Source organism: Somniosus microcephalus, unplaced genomic scaffold (assembly GCF_052327205.1).
Source record: "Somniosus microcephalus isolate GS21.2 unplaced genomic scaffold, FLI_Smic_1.0 unresolved_chr2, whole genome shotgun sequence".
NCBI lineage: Eukaryota > Metazoa > Chordata > Chondrichthyes > Squaliformes > Somniosidae > Somniosus > Somniosus microcephalus.
The window spans coordinates 81,804,521-81,830,909 of record NW_028225180.1 but is presented as its reverse complement, the minus strand read 5'-3'; the positions used below and the strand labels follow the sequence as shown (position 1 = coordinate 81,830,909).

The window sequence follows — 26,389 nt, the reverse complement described above, 5'->3', positions numbered from 1 at the left end:
CTCCCACCACCTATTAGAAAGGAACTCAGAAGTAAAACTCAGGGAGATCACGATACAAATAATAGTCAAATATTTTTCACTTTCAAATGTCAAAACAGAATCATTTGGAGTCGGATTAAATTCCTTTAGCTGAACTTTATAATCGCAAACACACTTGCAAAAATGAACCCTGACACATGTGCAGACACTGCCCTGGGAATTAAAGCCAGCCGATTTGTAAAGGCTCTTTAATAAGAGTGAGACGGCCCCTTTAAGAAAAGCCCGTGATGTAACAAATGAGGCGGCGCCGCTCATTGGCTGCGGGTGGCAGTTGCCCGGGTAACTGTGGCCGGGCAACGCTCTCATTGTGAGTTACAGCTTCCCAGCCCAGCATGTGGTGGCCACATAGGCAGGCGGTGTTCATGAACCATTGCGTGAAGCCCAGCCCCAGGAGCATGCCCACGCCCAAGCACTGCCCCCACCCCAGCACCAGCTCCTGCCCGGGCGCCTGGGGCAAGGCCGGGCGCGGCCCCCGGACCCCCACCCTGGCGTCCCTGCACGCCGAGCTGATGCGCTATCTGGAATCCATGTTTGAGGTCGCCTTGCAGGTGAGTTTTAGCTGGGACCCCACCACTGGATTTAACCAGCCGGGAAACGCCCTCTCCCTCCTCCCCAGGGGAGCCGGCACCAACCAGGCAGGAAACAGAGAGGGGCACCACATACATGGCCCTATTAATGGGATACATGACCTTTTAGTGGGATATCTCCTTGTTAATTAATGGATATTACATAGGATACATGACACAGAAAGAGGCCATTCGGCCCAACCAGTGCATGCCGGCGATTATGCTCCACTCGAACCTCCTCCCGTCTTTCCGCATCTCACCCTATCAGCATAAACCTGTATTCCCTTCTCCCTCATACGCTTGTCCAGCTTCCCCTTAAATGCATCTCTGCTATTCGCCTCAACCACTCCCTGTGGTAGCGAGTTCCACATTCTCCCCACTCTCTGGGTGAAGAAGTTTCTCCTGAATTCCCGATTGGATTTCTTGGTGACTATCTTATATTGATGGCCTCTAGTTATGCTCTTCCCCACATGTGGAAACACTCTCTCTGTATCCACTCTATCAAAACCTTTCCTCATTTTTTTTAAAGACCTCTATTAGGTCACCCCTCAGCCTTCTATTTTCTAGAAAGAGACCCAGCCTGTTCATCCTTTCCTGATATGTAGACCCTCGCATTTCTGGTATCATCCTTGTAAATCTTCTCTGCACCCTCTCCAGTGCCTCTATATCATAGAAACATAGAAGATCGGAGCAGGAGTAGGCCATTCGGCCCCTCGAGCCTGTTCCGCCATTCAATGAGATCATGGCTGATCATCCAAACTCCGTACCCTGTCCCTGCCTTCTCCCCATATCCCTTGATCCCTTTAGCCTTAAAAAATATATCTAACTCCTTCTTGAATATATTTAATGAATTGGCCTCTACTGCCTTCTGTGGTAGAGAATTCCACAGGTTCACCACTCTCTGGGTGAAGAAATTCCTCCTCATCTCTGTCCTAAATGGCTTACCCCTTATCCTTAGACTGTGACCCCTGGTTCTGGACTCCCCGGCCATCGGGAACATCCTTCCTGCATCTAGTCTGTCCAGTCCTGTTAGAATTTTATAAGTTTCAACGAGATCCCCTCTCATTCTTCTAAACTCCAGCGAGTACAAGCCCAATCGACCCAATCTCTCCTCATACATCATTCCTGCCATCCCAGGTATCAGCCTGGTATCCTTTGCTTATATCCTTTTTATAATATGGCGACCAGAACTGTACACAGTACTCCAAGTGTGGTCTAACCAAGGTTCGATACAGGTTTAGCATAACTTCCCTACTTTTCAATTCTGTCCCTCTAGAAATAAACCCTAGTGCTTGGTTTGCTTTTTTTATGGCCTTGTTAACCTGTGTCACTACCTTTAGTGATTTGTGTATTTGTTCTCCCAGATCCCTCTGCTCTTCGACCCCATTTAGATTCTTATTTTCAAAGTAATAAGTGACCTCCTTATTTTTCCTACCAAAATGTAATACCTCACATTTATCTGTGTTGAAATTCATTTGCCAATTACATGCCCATTCTGCAAGTTTATTAATGTCCTCCTGTAATTTGTTGCAGTTCTCCTCAGTATTGACTATCCCCCCCAATTTGGTGTCCGCTAAATTTAGAAATTGTGTTTTTGATTCCAAAGTCTAAATCGTTCATGTAAATTGTGACCGGCAGTGGTCCCAGCACTGATCCTTGTGGAACACCACTACCCACCTTCTGCCACTGTGAATAGCTGCCCTTTACCCCTACTCTCTGCTTTCTGTCCTGAAGCCAGCCAGCAATCCATTCTGCTACTTGTCCCCTGACTCCGCACTCTCTGACCTTGTTCATCAGTCTATTATGGGGTTCCTTATCGAAGGCCTTTTGAAAATCTAGGTCGAGTGGCTAGGAAGGACCTATTTCCCTTCGCAGAGAGCTCAATAACCAGTGGCATGGATTTAAAGTAATTGGGAGAAGGATTAGAGGGGAGTTGAGAACTTTTTTCACCCAGAGGGTGGTGGGGGTCTGGAACTCACTGCCTGAAAGGGTGGGAGAGGCAGAGACCCTCATCACATTTAACAAGTATTTGGATCTGCACTTGAAGTGATGTAACCTACAGGGCTACGGCCCAAGAGCTGGAAAGTGGGATTAGGCTGGAGAGCTCTTTTTCAGCCGGCACAGACACGATGGGCCGAATGGCCTCCTTCTGTGCCGTAAATTTCTCTGATATCACCTTGTTTGTGGGATACACATCTTCTTTAATGGCATATATCGTTCGTATCTAACCCGTGCAGTACCTGGGACACATGGCCCCATTTGTTACTGTCCATCTCTTCATAGTCTACTGGGGAGGATGAGGAAATCAACTTCATTCTAACGCCAGTGGCCAGTGAGAATCCAGGCAGTGATGAATGTTGCGTCCACAGAAGTCGTGAAGAGGCAGAGATAACCAGCCATCACCAGTAAGTAAATAGGTGGAAAGGAGGGTTCAATCACAGTGTTAGGGGAGGGCAGAACTAACATTCTAACATACCAGCTCAGGGAGAACAAAATGGGACAGTGTAGAGGGAGCTTTACTCTGTATCTAACCCGTGCTGTACCTGCCCTGGGAGTGTTTGATGGGACAGTGTAGAGGGAGCTTTACTCTGTATCTAACCCCGTGCTGTACCTGCCCTGGGAGTGTTTGATGGGACAGTGTAGAGGGAGCTTTACTCTGTATCTAACCTGTGCTGTACCTGCCCTGGGAGTGTTTGATGGGGACAGTGTAGAGGGAGCTTTACTCTGTATCTAACCCGTGCTGTACCTGCCCTGGGAGTGTTTGATGGGACAGTGTAGAGGGAGATTTACTCTGTATCTAACCCGTGCTGTACCTGCCCTGGGAGTGTTTGATGGGACAGTGTAGAGGGAGCTTTACTCTGTATCTAACCCGTGCTGTACCTGCCCTGGGAGTGTTTGATGGGACAGTGTAGAGGGTGCTTCACTCTGTATCTAACACATGCTGTACCTGCCCTAGGAGTGCTTGATGGGACAGTGTAGAGGCAGCTTTACTCTGTATCTAATCCGTGCCCTGGGAGTGTTTGATGGGACAGTTTGTATCTCACCCCGCATTGATCCGACTCCTTTTTTTTGCATTTTTTTGGGAAAGGCCGTGCAAACGGGCCTGGGATTCGAGACCGGAATGTCCTCAAATGCTTCCTGGCTTGGCGACCCCAGTCGATGGGACGTGCCCGCAGGGCAGGGGCGAAGATCGAGGGTCGTGCCCGCAGGGCAAGGAGCAAGGGTCATGCCCACTGGGCATGGTCGAAGATCGAGGGTCAGGCCCGCAGGACAGGGGCGAAGATCAAGGGTCGCGCCCGCAGGGCAAGGAACAAGGGTCATGCCCACTGGGCAGGGCCAAGGAGCAAGGGTCATGCCCCCAGGGCAGGGGCAAAGGGCTGCCCTGGATGTGGGAGGGATTTTCAGTCGATCGCTACGCCCCCCGCAGGAAGCCGGGGTTACTGCAGGTGGCGTCCGAGGCGGAGCCAAGCAGCGGGTCAAAGGTCAAGGCCGGCGGACTGTTCCAAATCACCCCGTCAGCGGAGCGGGGGGATCGCAGCCGACAGCAGCAGCGGGGAGGCAGGCCGCGGTCCTCCCAGAGCCCTGGGGCCTGCCGCCCGGCTCGGACACTACGTCGCGCCTCCCTCCCCCGCGTCCCCCAGGCGGCGGCGGGAGGCGGCCAGAGGCCGGAGGGTTGGGCCAAAAGCCGGCGGCACCCAGCCGAGCGGGGGAGAGTGGACCAGCCTGGCCGGGCGCAGCGCGCAGGCGCGGTCCGCTCGGCCACGCCGCCTGGCAACGGCGGGCCGGTCGCCACGGCAACCAACTGGCCAATCAGACCGGCGGCCGCCGACCGCCGCTTCTTGGCGCTGGAGACTCCGCCGGGCTCGGGCGGCGATGGCTGCGGCGGCCCCCGGCCTCAGAGGAAGGCCGGCCAGCAGCAGCTGAAGGTGACCAAGCTGGTGGAGCAACGCCACGAACTCATCAGGTAAGAGAAATTCCCACCGCGGTCCTCGGCGCTGCCCCTTGCCAACCTTGCCTCGACGTATTCCGGGAGTTTGTCCCTCCTCCCCAACGCCCGTTGGTTGGTCGGCGCGTCAATCACACGCACCCGTCCCGCCAAATGGTCGGCACCGTCCGTCAATCACCCTCCAACGCTCTCGTTATTGGTCCGCAACGGACGTCAAGCGTACCCGCCCCTCTACCCTCCCGTCATTGGACGGCGCCATACGTCAATCAGATCGCAACGCTTTAGCCATTGGTCCGCCTGGTACGTCAATCACCCCAAAACCCGCTTGCCATTGGTCGGGCCACTCCGCGCATCACTCCCGCCCCCTACCCTCCAATCATTGTTGACGCGCTACGTCAATCACTCGAAACCGCTTATGGCATTGGTTCGCCCTCCAGTATCCCCACCCCCTACCCGCCCATCATTGGTCGGCCCGTTACGTCAATCAGCCCAAAGCGCTTATGCCATTGGTTCGCCCTGTGTGTCAAGTATCCCCACCCCCACACTCCCATCATTGGCCGAGCACCGGAAAACCTCTTGCTATTGGTCCGCCTCACGTGTCACTCATCGGTGCACTCTTGCCATTGGTCGCTCCGAACGTCAATGACCCCAGCGCCCCGCCTTCCCTCCACTATTTGGAGATGGTGATGAAGCTTCCCTGTCCAACATTTTTATACTTACCTTTTATTTCCCCCCCCCCCCAAACCATTTATTATATTAATCACACCCCATTTTTTTGGAAATGGTTGAAAAGGAGAAATGTGCAGGGGGGGGGGGGGGGGGCGGGTGCGGGGTGCTCGGCCCTTCGTTGGATCGCTCTGTCAGAGAACCGGCAGGGTTACGATGGGCCAAGCGGCCTCCTCCCATGGTCCACGCTCGCCTCAGCGTCCCGGAAATTAGTCATCAATTCCCGGAGACTCGACCGCCCCCCGAGAGTTTTCAGATCTGAGCGAACATAAAAGAATTAGGAGCAGGAGTCGGTCATTCGGCCCCTCGCGCCTGCTCCGCCATTCAATGAGATCGTGGCTGATCTTCTACCTCATCTCCACTTTCCCGCCGGATCCCCATATCCCTGGATTCCCTCAATATTCAAAAATCTATTGATCTCGGTCTGAACCTCCACAGTCCTCTGGGGTAGAGAATTCCAAAGATTCACCACCCTCCGAGTGAAGAAATTCCTCCTCATCTGAGTCCGAAATGGCCAACCCCTTATTCCGAGACTGTGACCCCCTGGTTCTAGACTCCCAGCCTGTGGAAACATCCTCTCAGCATCTACCCTATCAATCCCCACCCCCCCTCAGAATCTTATACATTTCAATGAGATCACCTCTCATTCTTCTAAACTCTCGTTTCCCCCCGCCCCCTCCCGAGAACCGTCGGTGCCTTCGATCAGCCCACACCCTTCCCATCCCGCGAGCCGAAGCCAAGAGAGAGCGCCCTGCTGCACCAGACCTCCGGGTGCCTCGGCCCAGGCTTTAACCGAGCCCCGGCTCCTCATCAACTCCATCTTAAGAAAGGGAAAATAGAATATGAGAGTAAGCTTGCAGGGAACATAAAAACTGACTGTAAAAGCTTTTATAGATATGTGAAAAGAAAAAGATTGGTGAAGTCAAGCGTAGGTCCCTTGCAGTCAGAATCAGGAGAATTTATAATGGGGAACAAAGAAATGGCAGACCAATTAAATACATATTTTAGCTCTGTCTTCACAAAGGAGGACACAAATAACCTCCCAGAGATGTCGGGGAACATAGGGTCTGATGAAAGGGAGGAACTGAAAGAAATCAGTATTTGTAGGGAAATGGTGTTGGGGATATTGATGGGATTGAAGGCCGATAAATCCCCAGGGCCTGATAATCTACATCCTAGGGTACTTAAGGAAGTGGCCCTAGAAATAGTAGATGCATTGCTGATCATCTTCCAACATTCGATGGAATCTGGAACAGTACCCATGGATTGGAGGGTAGCTAATGTTACCCCACTATTCAAAAAAGGTGATAGAGAAAACCGGAAATTACAGACCGGTAAGCCTGACATCGGTAGTGGGGAAAATGCTAGAGTCCATTATAAAAGATGTAATAGCAGAGCACTTGGAAAACAGTGACAGGATCGGACAAAGTCAACATGGATTTACAAAAGGTAAATCGTGCTCGACTAATCTACTGGAATTTTTTGAGGATGTAACTGGTAAAATAGATAAGGGAGAACCAGTGGATGTGGTGTATTTGGACTTTCAGAAGGCTTTCGATAAGGTCCCGCATAAGAGATTAGCGTGTAAAGTTAAGGCACATGGGATTGGGGGCAAGGTATCGACTTGGATAGAGAACTGGTTGGCAGACAGAAAGCAAAGAGTTGGAATAAACGGGTCTTTTTCCGAGTGGCAGGCAGTGACTAGTGGGGTACCGCAGGGATCGGTCCTTGGACCCCAGCTATTCACAATATATATAAATGATCTAGACGAGGGAACTAGATGTAATATCTCCAAATTTGCAGACGAGACAAAGCTGGGTGGGCGTGTGTGCTGTGAGGAGGATGCCGAGAAACTCCAGGATGATTTGGACAGGTTGGGTGATTGGGCAGAAGCATGGCAGATGCAATATAACATGGATAAATGCGAGGTTATCCACTTTGGTGGCAAAAACAGGAAGGCAGATTATTATCTGAATGGCAATAGATTGGGAGAAGGGGAAGTGCAACGAGACCTGGGTGTCCTTGTGCACCTGTCACTGAAGGTAAGCATGCAGGTGCAGCCGGCGGTTAAGAAGGCAAATGGTATGTTGGCCTTCGTAGCGAGAGGGTTCGAGTACAGGAGCAAGGATGTCTTGCTGCAGTTGTACAGGGCCTTGGTGAGACCACACCTTGAGTATTGTGTGCAGTTTTGGTCACCTTATCTGAGGAAGGATGTTCTTGCCATGGAAGGAGTTCAGCGAAGATTCACCAGGCTGATACCTGGGATGGCAGGAATGACGTATGAGGAGAGATTGGATCAATTGGGCTTGTACTCGCTGGAGTTTAGAAGAATGAGAGGGGATCTCATTGAAACTTATAAAATTCTGACAGGACTGCACAGACTAGATGCAGGAAGGATGTTCCTGATGGTCGGGGAGTCCAGAACCAGGGGTCACAGTCTAAGGACATTTTTAGGACAGAAATGAGGAGGAATTTCTTCACCCAGAGAGTGGTGAACCTGTGGAATTCTCTACCACAGAAGGCAGTAGAGGCCAATTCATTAAATATATTCAAGAAGGAGTTAGATATATTTCTTAAGGCTAAAGGGATCAAGGGATATGGGGAGAAGGCAGGGACAGGGTACTGAGTTTGGATGATCAGCCATGATCTCATTAAATGGCGGAGCAGGCTCGAGGGGCCGAATGGCCTACTCCTGCTCCTATCTTCTATGTTTCTATGCAATTACATTGCGCCATTTCAGAAGTGCTTCATTGGCTGTAAAGGGCTTTGGGACGCCCCGAGATTGTGAAAGGCGCTAGTTCGTTCCTTCTTTCTAAGGCCCTCCAGCGAGTTAAACCTGACAGCCCTGATGCACCCGGCCTTATACCAAGATCTGGCTTTGAACTTGCTACACTTTTACATAGAAGATAGGAGCAGTAGGCCATTCGGCCCCTCGAGCCTGCTCCGCCATTCAATGAGATCATGGCTGATCATCCAAATTCAGTACCCTGTCCCTGCCTTCTCTCCATACCCCTTGATCCCTTTAGCCTTAAGAAATATATCCAACTCTTTCTTGAATATATTTAATGAATTGGCCTCAACTGCCCTGTGTGGTAGAGAATTCCACAGGTTCACCACTCTCTGGGTGAAGAAATTCCTCCTCATCTCAGTCCTAAATGGCTTACCCCTTATCCTTAGACTGTGACCCCTGGTTCTGGACTCCCCGACCATCGGGAACATCCTTCCTGCATCTAGTCTGTCTAGGCCTGTTAGAATTTTATAAGTTTCAATGAGATCCCCTCTCATTCTTCTAAACTCCAGCGAGTATAAGCCCAATCGACCCAATCTCTCCTCATACATCATTCCTGCCATCCCAGGTATCAGCCTGGTGAATCTTCGCTGAACTCCTTCCATGGCAAGAACATCCTTCCTCAGATAAGGCGACCAAAACTGCACACAATACTCAAGGTGTGGTCTCACCAAGGCCCTGTACAACTGCAGCAAGACATCCTTGCTCCTGTACTCGAACCCTCTCGCTACGAAGGCCAACATACCATCTGCCTTCTTAACCGCCTGCTGCACCTGCATGCTTACCTTCAGCAACTGGTGCACAAGGACACCCAGGTCTCGTTGCACTTCCCCTTCTCCCAATCTATTGCCATTCAGATAATAATCTGCCTTCCTGTTTTTGACACCAAAGTGGATAACCTCGCATTTATCCACATTATACTGCATCTGCCATGTTTCTACCCAATCACCCAACCTGTCCAAATCATACTGGAGTTTCTCTGCATCCTCCTCACAGCACACACGCCCACCCAGCTTTGTGTCGTCTGCAAACTTGGAGATATTACATCTAGTTCCCTTGTCTAGATCATTAATATATATTGTGAATAGCTGGGGCCCTAGCACCGATCCCTGCGGTACCCCACTAGTCACTGTCTGCCACTCGGAAAAAGACCCGTTTATTCCAACTCTTTGCTTTCTGTCTGCCAACCAGTTCTCTATCCAAGTCAATACCTTGCCCCCAATCCCATGTGCCTTAACTTTACACGCTAATCTCTTATGCGGGACCTTATCGAAAGCCTTCTGAAAGTCCAAATACAGCACATCCACTCGTCGGCTCTGCCTCCCTCAAGGGCAGAGGGTCTGTGCTCTGTCCAGTCCCTCGCCCGCAGTCCAGAACTCACAGTCAGCCTCATCCATCTTGCCGTGTGATTGTTTGAACTCGTGTTTATGGAGCGCCTTCAACGTAGAAGTGTGTCCCAAGGTGCTTCACAGAGGCGCAAGGGAAAAATGGGTGTCCAGTGAAAGATTAAATATCAGGAGGGGTGAAAGAGGTGGTTTTTATAGAGGAGAGGGAGGTAGCAAGGCAGAGAGGTTTAGGTAGTCACTAATAAATCCAATCGGGAATTCAGGAGAAACTTCTTTACCCAGAGAGTGGGGAGAATGTGGAACTCGCCACCACAGGGAGTGGTTGAAGCGAATAGTATTGATGTGTTTAAGGGGAAGTTAGATAAACACATGAGGGAGAAAGGAATAGAAGGTTATGTTGAAAGGGTGAGATGAAGAGGGGCGGGAGGAGGCTCGAGTGGAGCATAAACACCGGCACGGAGCAGTTGGGCCGAATGGCCTGTTTCTGTGCTGTAAATACTATGTCATAGGCGGCTGAAGGCACAGCTGCCAATGGTGGGGCGAACTGAGTGGGAGCGAGAGGATTCGAGTACAGGAACAAGGATGTCTTGCTGCAGTTGTACAGGGCCTTGGTGAGGCCACATCTTGAGTATTGTGTGCAGTTTTGGTTGCCTTATCTGAGGAAGGATGTTCTTGCCATGGAAGAAGTGCAGCGAAGATTCACCAGGCTGATACCTGGGATGGCAGGAATGACGTATGAGGAGGGATTAGGTCGATTGGGCTTATACTCGCTGGAGTTTAGAAGAATGAGAGGGGATCTTATTTAAACATAAAATTCTAACAGGACTAGACAGACTAGATGCAGGAAGGATGTTCCCGATGGCGGGGGAGTCCAGAACCAGGGGTCACAGTCTAAGGATAAGGGGTAAGCCATTTAGGACAGAGATGAGGAGGAATTTCTTCACCCAGAGAGTGGTGAACCAGTGGAATTCTCTACCACACAAGGCAGTAGAGGCCAGTTCATTAAACATATTCAAGAAGGAGTTGGATATATTTCTTAAGGCTAAAGGGATCAAGGGATATGGGGAGAAGGCAGGGACAGGGTACTGAGTTTGGATGATCAGCCATGATCTCATTGAATGGCGGAGCAGGCTCGAGGGGCCGAATGGCCTCCTCCTGCTCCTATCTTCTATGTTTCTATGTTTGACACTCTCTAAACTCTTTGGGTTTACGTGCAGAAAGACCATTGTGGAAAAAAAGAAGAAAGAATTGATGGAGCGCAAGAGACTTGAGACGGTGAAGGTGAACAGGAGAGAGACAGAGAGACAGATCGCCGCTCGAATGTCCGTCTCTGAGATGGAGAAGTGCAGGAAGAAGCAGGCCAGGAAACGGCTGCAGAGTTTCAGGTACGAGCTGATATTTCACCGACCTGTCTTTTAGCACACGGACTTCATGGTTCCTGCAGGTCCCAGCAACAGGCCGCAGCTGGGAGAGGGGGAATCCCGATTACAGTGAGACCAGAAGAGGGGGGAATCCCCACTACAGTGAGACCGGGAGAGGGGGGAATCCCCGCTACAGTGAGACCGGGAGAGGGGGGAATCCCCGCTACAGTGAGACCGGAAGAGGGGGGAATCCCCGCTACAGTGAGACCGGGAGAGGGGGGAATCCCCACTACAGTGAGACCGGGAGAGGGGGGAATCCCCACGAGAGTGAGACCGGGAGAGGGGGGAATCCCCACTACAGTGAGACCGGGAGAGGGGGAATCCCCACTACAGTGAGACCGGGAGAGGGGGGAATCCCCACTAGAGTGAGACCGGGAGAGGGGGGAATCCCCGCTACAGTGAGACCGGGAGAGGGGGGAATCCCCACTACAGTGAGACCGGGAGAGGGGGGAATCCCCGCTACAGTGAGACCGGGAGAGGGAGAATCCCCACTACAGTGAGACCGGGAGAGGGGGGAATCCCCGCTACAGTGAGACCGGGAGAGGGGGGAATCCCCACTACAGTGAGACCGGGAGAGGGGGGAATCCCCACGACAGTGAGACCGGGAGAGGGGGAATCCCCACTACAGTGAGACCGGGAGAGGGGGGAATCCCCACTAGAGTGAGACCGGGAGAGGGGGGAATCCCCACTACAGTGAGACCGGGAGAGGGGGAATCCCCACTACAGTGAAACCGGGAGAGGGGGGAATCCCCGCTACAGTGAGACCGGGAGAGGGGGGAATCCCCACTACAGTGAGACCGGGAGAGGGGGAATCCCCACTACAGTGAGACCGGGAGAGGGGGGAATCCCCACTAGAGTGAGACTGGGAGAGGGGGGAATCCCCACTACAGTGAGACCGGGAGAGGGGGAATCCCCACTACAGAGAGACCGGGAGAGGGGGGAATCCCCACTACAGTGAGACCGGGAGAGGGGGGAATCCCCACTACAGTGAGACCGGGAGAGGGGGGAATCCCCACTACAGTGAGACCGGGAGAGGGGGGAATCCCCGCTACAGTGAGACCGGGAGAGGGGGAATCCCCGCTACAGTGAGACCGGGAGAGGGGGAATCCCCGCTACAGTGAGACCGGGAGAGGGGGGAATCCCCGCTACAGTGAGACCGGGAGAGGGGGGAATCCCCGCTACAGTGAGACCGGGAGAGGGGGGAATCCCCACTACAGTGAGACCGGGAGAGGGGGGAATCCCCACTACAGTGAGACCGGGAGAGGGGGGAATCCCCGCTACAGTGAGACAGGAGAGGGGGGAATCCCCACTACAGTGAGACCGGGAGAGGGGGAATCCCCACTACAGTGAGACCGGGAGAGGGGGGAATCCCCACTAGAGTGAGACCGGGAGAGGGGGGAATCCCCACTACAGTGAGACCGGGAGAGGGGGAATCCCCGCTACAGTGAGACAGGGAGAGGGGAATCCCCGCTACAGTGAGACCGGGAGAGGGGGGAATCCCCACTACAGTGAGACCGGGAGAGGGGGGAATCCCCACTACAGTGAGACCAGGAGAGGGGGAATCCCCACTACAGTGAGACCGGGAGAGGGGTGAATCCCCACGAGAGTGAGACCGGGAGAGGGGGGAATCCCCACTACAGTGAGACCGGGAGAGGGGGAATCCCCACGACAGTGAGACCGGGAGAGGGGGGAATCCCCACTAGAGTGAGACCGGGAGAGGGGGGAATCCCCACTACAGTGAGACCGGGAGAGGGGGAATCCCCACTACAGTGAGACCGGGAGAGGGGGGAATCCCCGCTACAGTGAGACCGGGAGAGGGGGGAATCCCCGCTACAGTGAGACCGGAAGAGGGGGGAATCCCCGCTACAGTGAGACCGGGAGAGGGGGGAATCCCCGCTACAGTGAGACCGGGAGAGGGGGGAATCCCCACTACAGTGAGACCGGGAGAGGGGGGAATCCCCACTACAGTGAGACCGGGAGAGGGGGGAATCCCCGCTACAGTGAGACCGGGAGAGGGGGAATCCCCACTACAGTGAGACCGGGAGAGGGGGGAATCCCCGCTACAGTGAGACCGGGAGAGGGGGGAATCCCCGCTACAGTGAGACCGGGAGAGGGGGGAATCCCCACTGCAGTGAGACCGGGAATCCCGATTACAGTGAGACCGGAAGAGGGGGGAATCCCCACTACAGTGAGACCGGGAGAGGGGGGAATCCCCGCTACAGTGAGACCGGGAGAGGGGGGAATCCCCGCTACAGTGAGACCGGGAGAGGGGGGAATCCCCGCTACAGTGAGACCGGGAGAGGGGGGAATCCCCGCTACAGTGAGACCGGGAGAGGGGGGAATCCCCGCTACAGTGAGACCGGGAGAGGGGGGAATCCCCGCTACAGTGAGACCGGGAGAGGGGGAATCCCCACCACAGTGAGACCGGGAGAGGGGGGAATCCCCACTACAGTGAGACCGGGAGAGGGGGAATCCCCACTACAGTGAGACCGGGAGAGGGGGAATCCCCACTACAGTGAGACCGGGAGAGGGGGGAATCCCCACGACAGTGAGACCGGGAGAGGGGGGAATCCCCACTACAGTGAGACCGGGAGAGGGGGAATCCCCACTACAGTGAGACCGGGAGAGGGGGAATCCCCGCAACAGTGAGACCGGGAGAGGGGGGAATCCCCGCTACAGTGAGACAGGGAGAGGGGAATCCCCGCTACAGTGAGACCGGGAGAGGGGGGAATCCCCACTACAGTGAGACCGGGAGAGGGGGGAATCCCCACTACAGTGAGACCGGGAGAGGGGGAATCCCCACTACAGTGAGACCGGGAGAGGGGGGAATCCCCACTACAGTGAGACCGGGAGAGGGGGGAATCCCCACTACAGTGAGACCGGGAGAGGGGGGAATCCCCACTACAGTGAGACCGGGAGAGGGGGGAATCCCCGCTACAGTGAGACCGGGAGAGGGGGGAATCCCCACTACAGTGAGACCGGGAGAGGGGGGAATCCCCGCTACAGTGAGACCGGGAGAGGGGGGAATCCCCGCTACAGTGAGACCGGGAGAGCGGGAATCCCCGCTACAGTGAGACCGGGAGAGGGGGGAATCCCCGCTACAGTGAGACCGGGAGAGGGGGGAATCCCCGCTACAGTGAGACCGGGAGAGGGGGGAATCCCCGCTACAGTGAGACCGGGAGAGGGGGGAATCCCCGCTACAGTGAGACCGGGAGAGGGGGGAATCCCCACTACAGTGAGACCGGGAGAGGGGGGAATCCCCGCTACAGTGAGACCGGGAGAGGGGGGAATCCCCGCTACAGTGAGACCGGGAGAGGGGGGAATCCCCGCTACAGTGAGACGGGGATAGGGGGGAATCCCCACTACAGTGAGACCGGGAGAGGGGGGAATCCCCACTACAGTAAGACCGGGGAGAGGGGGGAATCCCCACTACAGTGAGACCGGGAGAGGGGGGAATCCCCGCTTCAGTGAGACCGGGAGAGGGGGAATCCCCGCTACAGTGAGACCAGGAGAGGGGGAATCCCCGCTACAGTGAGACCGGGAGAGGGGGAATCCCCGCTACAGTGAGACCGGGAGAGGGGGGAATCCCCACTACAGTGAGACCGGGAGAGGGGGGAATCCCCGCTACAGTGAGACAGGAGAGGGGGGAATCCCCACTACAGTGAGACCGGGAGAGGGGGGAATCCCCGCTACAGTGAGACCGGGAGAGGGGGAATCCCCGCTACAGTGAGACCGGGAGAGGGGGGAATCCCCGCTACAGTGAGACCGGGAGAGGGGGGAATCCCCGCTACAGTGAGACCGGGAGAGGGGGGAATCCCCGCTACAGTGAGACCGGGAGAGGGGGGAATCCCCGCTACAGTGAGACCGGGAGAGGGGGGAATCCCCGCTACAGTGAGACCGGGAGAGGGGGGAATCCCCCCTACAGTGAGACCGGGAGAGGGGGGAATCCCCACTACAGTGAGACCGGGAGAGGGGGGAATCCCCGCTACAGTGAGACCGGGAGAGGGGGGAATCCCCGCTACAGTGAGACGGGGAGAGGGGGGAATCCCCACTACAGTGAGACCGGGAGAGGGGGGAATCCCCACTACAGTGAGACGGGAGAGGGGGGAATCCCCACTACAGTGAGACCGGGAGAGGGGGGAATCCCCGCTACAGTGAGACCGGGAGAGGGGGAATCCCCACTACAGTGAGACCGGGAGAGGGGGAATCCCCACTACAGTGAGACCGGGAGAGGGGGGAATCCCCACTACAGTGAGACCGGGAGAGGGGGGAATCCCCACTACAGTGAGACCGGGAGAGGGGGAATCCCCGCTACAGGGAGACCGGGAGAGGGGGAATCCCCACTACAGTGAGACCGGGAGAGGGGGAATCCCCACTACAGTGAGACCGGGAGAGGGGGGAATCCCCACTACAGTGAGACCGGGAGAGGGGGGAATCCCCGCTACAGTGAGACCGGGAGAGGGGGGAATCCCCACTACAGTGAGACCGGGAGAGGGGGGAATCCCCGCTACAGTGAGACCGGGAGAGGGGGAATCCCCACTACAGTGAGACCGGGAGAGGGGGGAATCCCCGCTACAGTGAGACCGGGAGAGGGGGAATCCCCGCTACAGTGAGACAGGGAGAGGGGAATCCCCACTACAGTGAGACCGGGAGAGGGGGGAATCCCCGCTACAGTGAGACCGGGAGAGCGGGAATCCCCGCTACAGTGAGACCGGGAGAGGGGGAATCCCCACTACAGTGAGACCGGGAGAGGGGGAATCCCCACTGCAGTGAGACCGGGAGAGGGGGGAATCCCCGCTACAGTGAGACAGGGAGAGGGGAATCCCCACTACAGTGAGACCGGGAGAGGGGGGAATCCCCGCTACAGTGAGACCGGGAGAGGGGGGAATCCCCACTAGTGTGAGACCGGGAGAGGGGGGAAATCCCCGCTACAGTGAGACCGGGAGAGGGGGGAATCCCCACTACAGTGAGACCGGGAGAGGGGGAATCCCCACTACAGTGAGACAGGGAGAGGGGAATCCCCACTACAGTGAGACCGGGAGAGGGGGGAATCCCCGCTACAGTGAGACCGGGAGAGGGGGGAATCCCCACTAGTGTGAGACCGGGAGAGGGGGGAATCCCCACTACAGTGAGACCGGGAGAGGGGAATCCCCGCTACAGTGAGACGGGGAGAGGGTGGATCCCGGGGAGTGTGTCAGTATTTACAGGGGATCCCCGGGATTGTGTCAGTATTTACAGGGGGTCTCCGGGAGTGTGTCAGTATTTACAGGGGGTTCCGGGAGTGTGTCAGTATTTACAGGAGGTCCCCGGGATTGTGTCAGTATTTACAGGGGGTCCCCGGGGAGTGTGTCAGTATTTACAGGAGGTCCCAGGAAGTGTGTCAGTATTTACAGGGAGTCCCCGGGAGTGTGTCTGTATTTACAGGGGGTCCCGGGAGTGTGTCAGTATTTACAGGGGGTGTCCCCGGGAGTGTGTCAATATTTACAGGGGGTCCCCGGGAGTGTGTCTGTATTTACAGGGGGTCCCCGTGAGTGTGTCAGTATTTATAGGAGGTCCCAGGGAGTGTGTCAGTATTTACAGGGGGTCCCGGGGAGTGTGTCTGTATTTACAGGAGGTCCCCAGGAGTGTGTCAATATTTACAGGGGGTCCCCGGGAGTGTGTCAGTGAGGTGGGGCACACATCCTGGGTCCCCTGTAATAATTGACTTACTCCAGAGGGTCCCCTGTAAATACTGACACACTCCTTGGGACCCCCTGTAAATACTGACATCTTCCCCAGCACCCCCTGTAAATACTGACACACTCCCGGGGACCCGCTGTAAATAATGACACACCCGGGGACCCCCTGTAAATACTGACACTCCCGGGGACATCCTGTAAATACTGATACTCCCGAGGACCCCCTGTAAATACTGACACACTCCCGGGGACCCGCTGTAAATAATGACACACCCGGGGACCCCCTGTAAATACTGACACTCCCGGGGACACCCTGTAAATACTGATACTCCCGAGGACCCCCTGTAAATACTGACACACTCCCTGGGACCCCCTGTAAATACTGACATCTTCCCCAGCACCCCCTGTAAATACTGACACACTCCCGGGGACCCGCTGTAAATAATGACACACCCGGGGACCCCCTGTAAATACTGACACTCCCGGGGACACCCTGTAAATACTGATACTCCCGAGGACCCCCTGTAAATACTGACACACTCCCGGGGACCCCCTGTAAATACTGACACACTCCCGGGGACCCCCTGTAAATACTGACACACTCCCCGGAACCCCCTGTAAATACTGACACTCCCGGGGACCTCTTGCAAATACTAACACACTCCCCGGGGACACCCTGTAAATACTGACACACTCCCGGGGACCGACTGTAAATACTGACGCACTCCCGGGGACCCCCTGTAAATACAGAGACTCTCCCGGGGACCCCCTGTAAATACTGACACACTCCCCGGGACCCCCTGTAAATACTGACACACTCCCGGGGACCCCCTGTAAATACTGACACACTCCCGGGGACCCCTGTAAATACTGACGCACTCCCGGGGACCCCCTGTAAATACTGACGCACTCCCGGGGACCCCCTGTAAATACTGACGCACTCCCGGGGACCCCCTGTAAATACTGACGCACTCCCGGGGACCCCCTGTAAATACTGACGCACTCCCGGGGACCCCCTGTAAATACTGACGCACTCCCGGGGACCCCCTGTAAATACTGACGCACTCCCGGGGACCCCCTGTAAATGCTGACACCCTCCCGGGGACCCCCTGTAAATACTGACGCACTCCCGGGGACCCCCTGTAAATGCTGACACCCTCCCGGGGACCCCCTGTAAATGCTGACACCCTCCCGGGGACCCCCTGTAAATGCTGACACCCTCCCGGGGACCCCCTGTAAATGCTGACACCCTCCCGGGGACCCCCTGTAAATACTGACACACTCCCCGGGACCCCCTGTAAATACTGACACACTCCCCGGGACCCCCTGTAAATACTGGCACACTCGCGGAGACCCCCTGTAAATACTGACACCCTCCCGGAGACCCCCTGTAAATACTGACACACTCCCGGGACCCCCTGTAAATACTGACACACTCCCGGGGACCCCCTGTAAATACTGACACACTCCCGGGGACCCCCTGTAAATACTGACACCCTCCCGGGGACCCCCTGTAAATACTGACACCCTCCCGGGGACCCCCTGTAAATACTGACACCCTCCCGGGGACCCCCTGTAAATACTGACACACTCCCGGGACCCCCTGTAAATACTGACACACTCCCGGGACCCCCTGTAAATACTGACACCCTCCCGGAGACCCCCTGTAAATACTGACACCCTCCCGGGACCCCCTGTAAATACTGACACACTCCCGGGACCCCCTGTAAATACTGACACACTCCCGGGACCCCCTGTAAATACTGACACCCTCCCGGGACCCCCTGTAAATACTGACACACTCCCGGGGACCCCCTGTAAATACTGACACCCTCCCGGAGACCCCCTGTAAATACTGACACACTCCCGGGACCCCCTGTAAATACTGACACACTCCCGGGACCCCCTGTAAATACTGACACCCTCCCGGGGACCCCCTGTAAATACTGACACCCTCCCGGGGACCCCCTGTAAATACTGACACCCTCCCGGAGACCCCCTGTAAATACTGACACACTCCCGGGGACCCCCTGTAAATACTGACACACTCCCGGGACCCCCTGTAAATACTGACACCCTCCCGGGGACCCCCTGTAAATACTGACACCCTCCCGGGGACCCCCTGTAAATACTGACACACTCCCGGAGACCCCCTGTAAATACTGACACACTCCCGGGACCCCCTGTAAATACTGACACCCTCCCGGAGACCCCCTGTAAATACTGACACACTCCCCGGGACCCCCTGTAAATACTGACACACTCCCGGGGACCCCCTGTAAATACTGAGACACTCCCGGGGACACACTGTAAATACTGACACCCTCCCGGGGACCCTGTGCAAAGACCAGCCTCCAGTTATAAAGCGACCAGGGCCACCTTTCTGGAGGCTCTGTAACCGCAAGCGGTAATCTCTCTCTCTCTCTCTCTCTCTGCTCTTCTCTTCCTCGTGCTGTGCAGGAAATACAACTGCGAGCAGGCCGCCCAATACCAGGAGGAGCTGAAGGAGATGAAGGAGCGAGTGGCCCGGGCGCCGTTTCTCTTCGAACAAGTCCTACAGGTGAGCGGCCACTGGAAACAGCCACCACGATCGCCACTGGGTGTCTGCGTGCTGCTGAGCCCCCAACACACAGCGCAGGAAAGGGCCCAGGCCCCATCTCCGGCCTGTGCTGAGTAAGGGCAGGGGGGGAAGCTGCAATTATCCTCAGTGCTCAGGGAAGGGAACCTGCTCCCGATCGCTGCCCAGTGACACCCCTCCCACTCCCCGCTAGAAAGGGTGAGGACGGGCTGCGATGCCTCTGCTGGTCGAATATGCTTGTGACCCGCACCGTCGGGGCTCACACGCTAAGAATGGCCCATTGGGCAAGGTACCCGTGAGGCCGCACCCCCTCCCGAGTGTCGGGGAGGGAGGGTTTAGCGAGCAGGATTGTTACTCAGACGATGGCTCAGTGGCTAGCACACTCGCCTCTGAGTCAGAAGGTTGTGGGTTCGAGTCCCACTCCAGGGACTTGAGCACATAAAGCTAGGCTGACACTCCCAGTGCAGTACTGAGGGAGCGCCGCACTCTCGGAGGGGCGGTACTGAGGGAGCGAAGTGCCGTCTTTCGGATGAGACATTAAGCCGAGGCCCCATCTGCCCTCTCAGGTGGACATAAAAGATTCCACGGCCACTATTGGAAGTAGAGCAGGGGGAGTTCTCCCCGGTGTCCTGGGGTCAATATTTATCCCTCAATCAACATCACTAAAACAGATGATCTGGTCATTTATCACATTGCTGTTTGTGGGAGCTTGCTGTGCGCAAATTGGCTGCCGTGTTTCCTACATTACAACAGAGACCACACTTCAAAAAGTACTTCACTGTAAACGCTTGGCGCCGTCTGGTGGTCGTGAAAGGTGCTAAAGCATTGCAAGTCTTTCTATAGATAGGTTTTTAGGTTATTCTAATACAGAACGCCATTATGGTTAAACCACGCGGGTAAATCAGAATCGGTTTGACCCGTACACTGGCAGATCTCATCATTCTGCTCACGACGGCAGCCCAGGACAAAAGCCAGAGTTCGGGAAGAGCAAAGATGGGAATCAGAGGTGGCCGAGAGGCCAGTGTGGCAGGATATTGACCCAGATGTTGACCAGGCTACTGCCCCAAGATACTGCCCAGGACATGTGGTCCCCACCCGACCGCACCCCCCGTATCATTGCATGCCCAATAAGGGATAATAAAACACCCAGCAAAGTTACCCTCGGCAAGAATCAGACATTGTTTTCAAACATGGATAGATTATGGCTCGCAATTCCTGGGGAGTCCCTTCCACGTGAGTATCTAGATGTAGGGCTGCCGTATGTAGTCTCACGGTGCAACGGTAACGAATTTAGTTCATTGTCAAGATTATTTGCTGTCTCTAGTTTTTGGAATCTGTTGTTAAAAAGGAGAAGGAATGATTCCAACAGAGATGTTCTTTCTCTCTCTTCTTCCCCGCCGCCCCTCTGCCCCTCCCGCAGAACAACGTCCGAGGAAGCATCAACCGCCTGTTCGCCAAGGTCCTGCAGAAGCTGCACTTGGACGAGGAGCTGGTGTGCAGGCTCGGCACCGAGGGCTGCAAGGGAGAGATCCAACTCATCGAGCTCGAGACCGACGACTGGTGAGTGGGAATGGCCCCCCGCCGCCATTTAGTTCCTTCCCTCCCCCTCTCCGCCGGTGCCTGACTCCATCGAGGAGACCGGTTCTCCCCGAGCACTCGCCTCACCCATTCTGCATGTTTGAGCTCAGGGTGTGTTGGCAGGCTATTCGACTGTGCGGGGCATCATAGCCTCGCCCCGGCATTCCCCAGTGTGTAACATTTCAGCAGGGGGTCACTGGGCAGTAATCAGGAGCAGGAACCCTGGCTGATTCTCCTCTCCTAACCCAGGGGTCACTGGGCAGTGATCAGGAGCAGGACCCTGGCTGATTCTCCCCCTCTCTCTAACCCAGGGGTCACTGGGCAGTGATCAGGAGCAGGAACCCTGGCTGATTCTCCCCTCTCCCTAACCCAGGGATCACTGGGCAGTGATCAGGAGCAGGAACCCTGGCTGATTCTCTTCTCCCTAACCCAGGGGGTCACTGGGCAGTGATCAGGAGCAGGAACCCTGGCTGATTCTCCCCTCTCCCTAACCCAGGGGTCACTGGGCAGTGATCAGGAGCAGGAACCCTGGCTGATTCTCCCCTCTCCCTAACCCAGGGGTCACTGGGCAGTGATCAGGAGCAGGAACCCTGGCTGATTCTCCCCTCTCTCTAACCCAGGGAGTCACTGGGCAGTGATCAGGAGCAGGAACCCTGGCTGATTCTCTTCTCCCTAACCCAGGGGGTCACTGGGCAGTGATCAGGAGCAGGAACCCTGGCTGATTCTCCCCTCTCTCTAACCCAGGGGTCACTGGGCAGTGATCAGGAGCAGGAACCCTGGCTGATTCTCCTCTCCCTAACCCAGGGATCACTGGGCAGTGATCAGGAGCAGGAACCCTGGCTGATTCTCTCCTCTCCCTAACCCAGGGGGTCACTGGGCAGTGATCAGGAGCAGGAACCCTGGCTGATTCTCCACTCTCTCTAACCCAGGGGGTCACTGGGCAGTGATCAGGAGCAGGAACCCTGGCTGAATCTCCCCTCTCTCTAACCCGGGGGGTCACTGGGCAGTGATCAGGAGCAGGAACCCTGGCTGATTCTCCCCTCTCCCTAACCCAGGGGGTCACTGGGCAATGATCAGGAGCAGGAACCCTGGCTGATTCTCCCCTCTCTCTAACCCAGGGGTCACTGGGCAGTGATCAGGAGCAGGAACCCTGGCTGATTCTCCCCTCTCTCTAACCCAGGGGGGTCACTGGGCAGTGATCAGGAGCAGGAACCCTGGCTGATTCTCCCCTCTCTCTAACCCAGGGGGGTCACTGGGCAGTGATCAGGAGCAGGAACCCTGGCTGATTCTCCCCTGTTCCTAACCCGGGTGGTCACTGAGGCTCAAACATTTTGTCCCTGGGTGTAATCAGCTCACTCAGCACAGGCCGGGGATGGAGCCTGGGCCTTTCCTGCTCTGGTGTGTGGGGCTCACTCCCACACCGGGTTTGGGGTGGGTGAACCCACGCAGACAAGCCCCCTGGACTGTGGGAGAAGAATAAAACGCGAGTAGGCGATTCTTGCTGCCGTGTGACTGGGTGCCTCTGTCCCCGCAGGGAAGGGGTGTGCGCGCCGAGCCTCGCCGAGCACCAGCGTCACTCTGCGTGCGAGGATCCTCCGAACACCGCCGCCTGCCAGTGCGAACAAGGGTGCGATTGCACGAACAGTGCCACCAGAGGCCCGGCCACTTACTGGTGAGAGAGAGAGGAGAAAGTAAGAGAGAGAACTGACTGGCTGCAATAATAAAGCCTGTTTAAAGAAATCAGTGCCGAGTCGGCGAGTTGTGTCAAACGGCAGCCGCAGAGGAGATTCACCGGGATGTTACCTGGGCTGGAGTGTTTCAGCTATGAAGAGAGACTGGACAGGCTGGGGTTGTTTTCCTTAGAGCAGAGAAGGCTGAGGGGGGACCTGATTGAGGTGTACAAAATGATGGGCATAGATAGGGTAGATAGAAAGGAACTTTTCCCCTTAGTAGAGGGGTCAATAACCAGGGGGCACAGTTTCAAGGTAAGGGGCAGGAGGTTTAGAGGGGATTTGAGAAAAAACTTTTTCACCCAGAGGGTGGTTGGAATCTGGAACTCACTGCCTGAAAGGGTGGTCGAGGCAGAAACCCTCACAACATTCAAGAAGCATTTAGATGAACACTTGAAACGCCATAGCATACAAGGCTACGGACCAAGTGCTGGAAAATGGGATTAGAATAGACGGGATTGATGGCCGGCGCAGACACGATGGGCCGAAGGACCTCTTTCTGTGCTGTATAACTCTATGGCCCCGATTTTCCCCGAGCCGTTGGGCGGGGTTTCAGGCGTGTGCGGGGGGGTGGGGGGGAGTCCTGAATTTGGGGGTCCCGACACCATCCCGCCCAAAACCCCGCCTCACGCAACTTTCAGGGGCGGCGGGACCCGCCGAAACCAGGCGGGACGGGATTAGTGCCAATTAACTGCCTGTTAACAGGTAGTTAACAGGCAGTTTTTAGCCTAATCCCTATTTTGAGGGGTTTCGTGTGGGTTTCCCGACGGCTCCAAACCACGCCAGGTTGAGCAGGCGGGCCGTCGGGTTGAAGGAGTTGGAGGGGTCGCGATGTCGGTGCTCAGGTGAGTGATGGGTGCATGAGTGCAAAGGTAAGTGTGTTTGGTGTGTCTGAAGTGTGTAAAGAACTTTTACTTACCTGTACTTACCTTCACAGCCTTTCTTCCTGTAGCCGTCAGGAGCCCATCACTCAGCCAGAACTTAAAGCTGAATGGCTGCAATCTGTGAAAAGTGACAGCCTTCAGCTTTGAGTGCTGGTGAGAGTTCTAACTGAGTCTGTGCAGAAGGACTCATGTTAAAACTCAGACTGTCAGTGTTTGACAGCTTCAAACAGCTGTGAAGCACTGATATTTCATCTGTCAAGAACTCTTGACAGATGAAATGGCAATCTGTGACGTCACCTGTTGCCGGGTGGCCCTTAATTGGCCTGCTGAGCTCGCCGGGCAGGCTTAACAAGGTCAATCAAGGGAAAATCGCGCGGATTGGCCGGACGTCGATGTAGGCGGGTCAAAAACCCGAAAGTTGAAGTCCCGCCTTCTTCCCGACAGGTTCGGGAAAATCTACTCCTCTGTCTCTAGGATGTCGTTCTTCCTTGATCTACGTCAGAGGTGAAAGAACGGAGAGAAATAAAAGGGAGGCCGAGACTCCCCTCATCACTGTAGCGATATTTATATTAAAACAGACGTAGAAACACCAACATACTCCGCGCCTCAGGAACACTGAACACAGAGCGCTTCACCGACTTTTAGGACGGGGGGACGGGTTTGAGGAGGAGCCTGGGCCTCAGCCTTCAAAAGCACATAGCCTGCGGCACGGCACTGGCAGGGCCATGGTTATGAACGCAGCTCCCCGTGTGGGACTTGGGCCGCGCGCTGCCCGATCCTCAGCCTGGGCTAGCGCTTAGGGTTAGTACAGCAGTTGCCCCCCCCACCCCGGGTTCGGGAGGGGTGGAAAAAGAAATGTCAACAGGGGCCCTGCCCCTGATCAGCGTGGGATCGTTTGCGCGAGCGCGGATGGCCTGGGCCGCGATGACTCCCATGGTCGAAGAGCCAGCCGATCCAAAGTGTTCAGGCTGCTGTAGAATGGAAGGGTGGGTGGTGGGTGGGTGGTGGGGTGTGATGGTGGAGATCAGGCGCGCGGTGACCCCACTCGACGAGGGGTGAAAGCCCGAAAGCCCGCTGCGGGCGTCTCAAGGGCCGGAGCGGCAGCAGTCGGGAGGCGGTTATCCCGAACGAACGCGCCCACGGGGTCAACGCTACCGATCCAGGTCATGGCCTCTCCCTGCCGCGTCCTGCACTCACCCACCACCCCCCCCCCGACAATCGGGGAGGGTGGGCGGGTTTCAGCAGAGACTGCACGAGGCACTGGCGTCAGTTAGTTACCCCACTAACTATACAGAGGGGGGCAAGGCATGCCTGGTTATTACAGTAACAAGGTAATCAAGAGGCGACTCACTCAGTTACCCGCTCCCCTCACACTACCTTAAACCTCAGGGCACTGATGGTCCATCTTGAACCAGTGTGGGGGTGTCGGGACCATATAGAGAAATATATAGAACAGCAAGGGCACATACAGACCCCAACCCCACCCTTCATCACCGTGTGTGTGGGGGAATCACAGATATAGACCCCCGCCCCATCACTGTGTGTGACGTGTGAGTGTGAGTGTGTGTGATCACAGCCACAGACCCCCCTCCCATCAATGTGAGATACACCCCCCCGTCCCATCATCCCTTGCTGCAGTATGGCCAAGAACGACCATCAAGTAAGGCGTCAATTGGGAACGTGACCCTTGACCCAGTGCTTGCGAGCGATCCTGGGCGATTTCTGTCCACGCACTCTCTCACGGGTATGAATAAGGTCAGGGCAGGAACCGGTCCTCAAGGGCGATATCGGCAGACCTCCACAAGTTAAAGAGAGACGGAGCCAACAGCAGGTCTCAGCGTCACTGCCAAGGGGGGTGCAGATCATTCCAGAAACAAGCTTTCAGTCGGTGTTGAGGAAGCAGAGGCATTTGTCCCAGGGATTGACAGCAAGAGCACCGTCAGAGGGATGGGGAGCCGGGGAGGGTCCCTGCAGCGAGTCCGGGGGGAGGTGTGCGAAGGCATCGCATACCGGCAGCGTTCAGGGGTCCCCACACCTCGAGGGCAGATGCTGCTGGAACTGGAGCAGGCCGAGTCTCAGAGATGAGTGGGGTTAAAATCCTGCGGGGAAGAGATTCCTCGTTAGAAATATGGCAGAGAGGGGAGTGGAGAGACACACAGCAAGAGAGAGAGACACACGGACATAGCGAGACAGACACGGACAGAGCGAAGCAGACACACGGACAGAGCGAGGCAGACACACGGACAGAGCGAGGCAGACACACGGACAGAGCGAGGCAGACACACGGACAGAGCGAGGCAGACACACGGACAGAGCGAGGCAGACACACGGACAGAGAGAGACAGACACACGGACAGAGCGAGGCAGACACACGGACAGAGAGAGACAGCAGACAGAGAGAGACAGACACACGGACAGAGAGAGACAGACACACGGACAGAGCGAGGCAGACACACGGACAGAGAGAGACAGACACACGGACAGAGCGAGGCAGACACACGGACAGAGAGAGACAGACACACGGACAGAGCGAGGCAGACACACGGACAGAGAGAGACAGACACACGGACAGAGCGAGGCAGACACACGGACAGAGAGAGACAGACACACGGACAGAACGAGGCAGACACACGGACAGAGAGAGACAGACACACGGACAGAGCGAGGCAGACACACGGACAGAGAGAGACAGACACACGGACAGAGCGAGGCAGACACACGGACAGAGAGAGACAGACACACGGACAGAGCGAGGCAGACACACGGACAGAGAGAGACAGACACACGGACAGAGCGAGGCAGACACACGGACAGAGAGAGACAGACACACGGACAGAGCGAGGCAGACACACGGACAGAGAGAGACAGACACACGGACAGAGCGAGGCAGACACACGGACAGAGAGAGACAGACACACGGACAGAGCGAGGCAGACACACGGACAGAGCGAGGCAGGCACACGGACAGAGAGAGACAGACACACGGACAGAGAGAGACAGACACACGGACAGAGAGAGACAGACACACGGACAGAGAGAGACAGACACACGGACAGAGCGAGGCAGACACACGGACAGAGAGAGACAGACACACGGACAGAGCGAGGCA

General features: G+C 55.9%; 3 protein-coding genes across 3 annotated transcripts in view; 1 reads left to right on the top strand and 2 right to left on the bottom strand.

Annotated features, from left to right (window-relative positions):
• LOC147092902 (N-acetyllactosaminide beta-1,3-N-acetylglucosaminyltransferase 2) overlaps positions 1-26,389 on the bottom strand; it is a 56,088-nt gene that overhangs the window by 22,430 nt on the left and 7,269 nt on the right. The window lies entirely within an intron of this gene.
• Positions 357-22,409, top strand: LOC147092903 (uncharacterized). Its single transcript, XM_085976197.1, has 7 exons — positions 357-587; positions 2,889-3,010; positions 3,694-4,569; positions 10,629-10,796; positions 18,971-19,070; positions 20,509-20,648; positions 22,201-22,409. The coding sequence occupies exons 1-7, from the start codon at positions 372-374 to the stop codon at positions 22,340-22,342; spliced, it is 1,764 nt and encodes a 587-aa protein (XP_085832323.1). The 5' UTR covers positions 357-371; the 3' UTR covers positions 22,343-22,409.
• Positions 24,282-26,389, bottom strand: part of LOC147092901 (serine/threonine-protein kinase MRCK alpha-like) — a 144,262-nt gene continuing 142,154 nt past the window's right edge. Inside the window, 1 exon segment of the mRNA XM_085975705.1 lies at positions 24,282-25,379. Within this exon segment, the coding sequence (XP_085831831.1) occupies positions 25,356-25,379 (24 nt within the window). The 3' untranslated portion in view covers positions 24,282-25,355.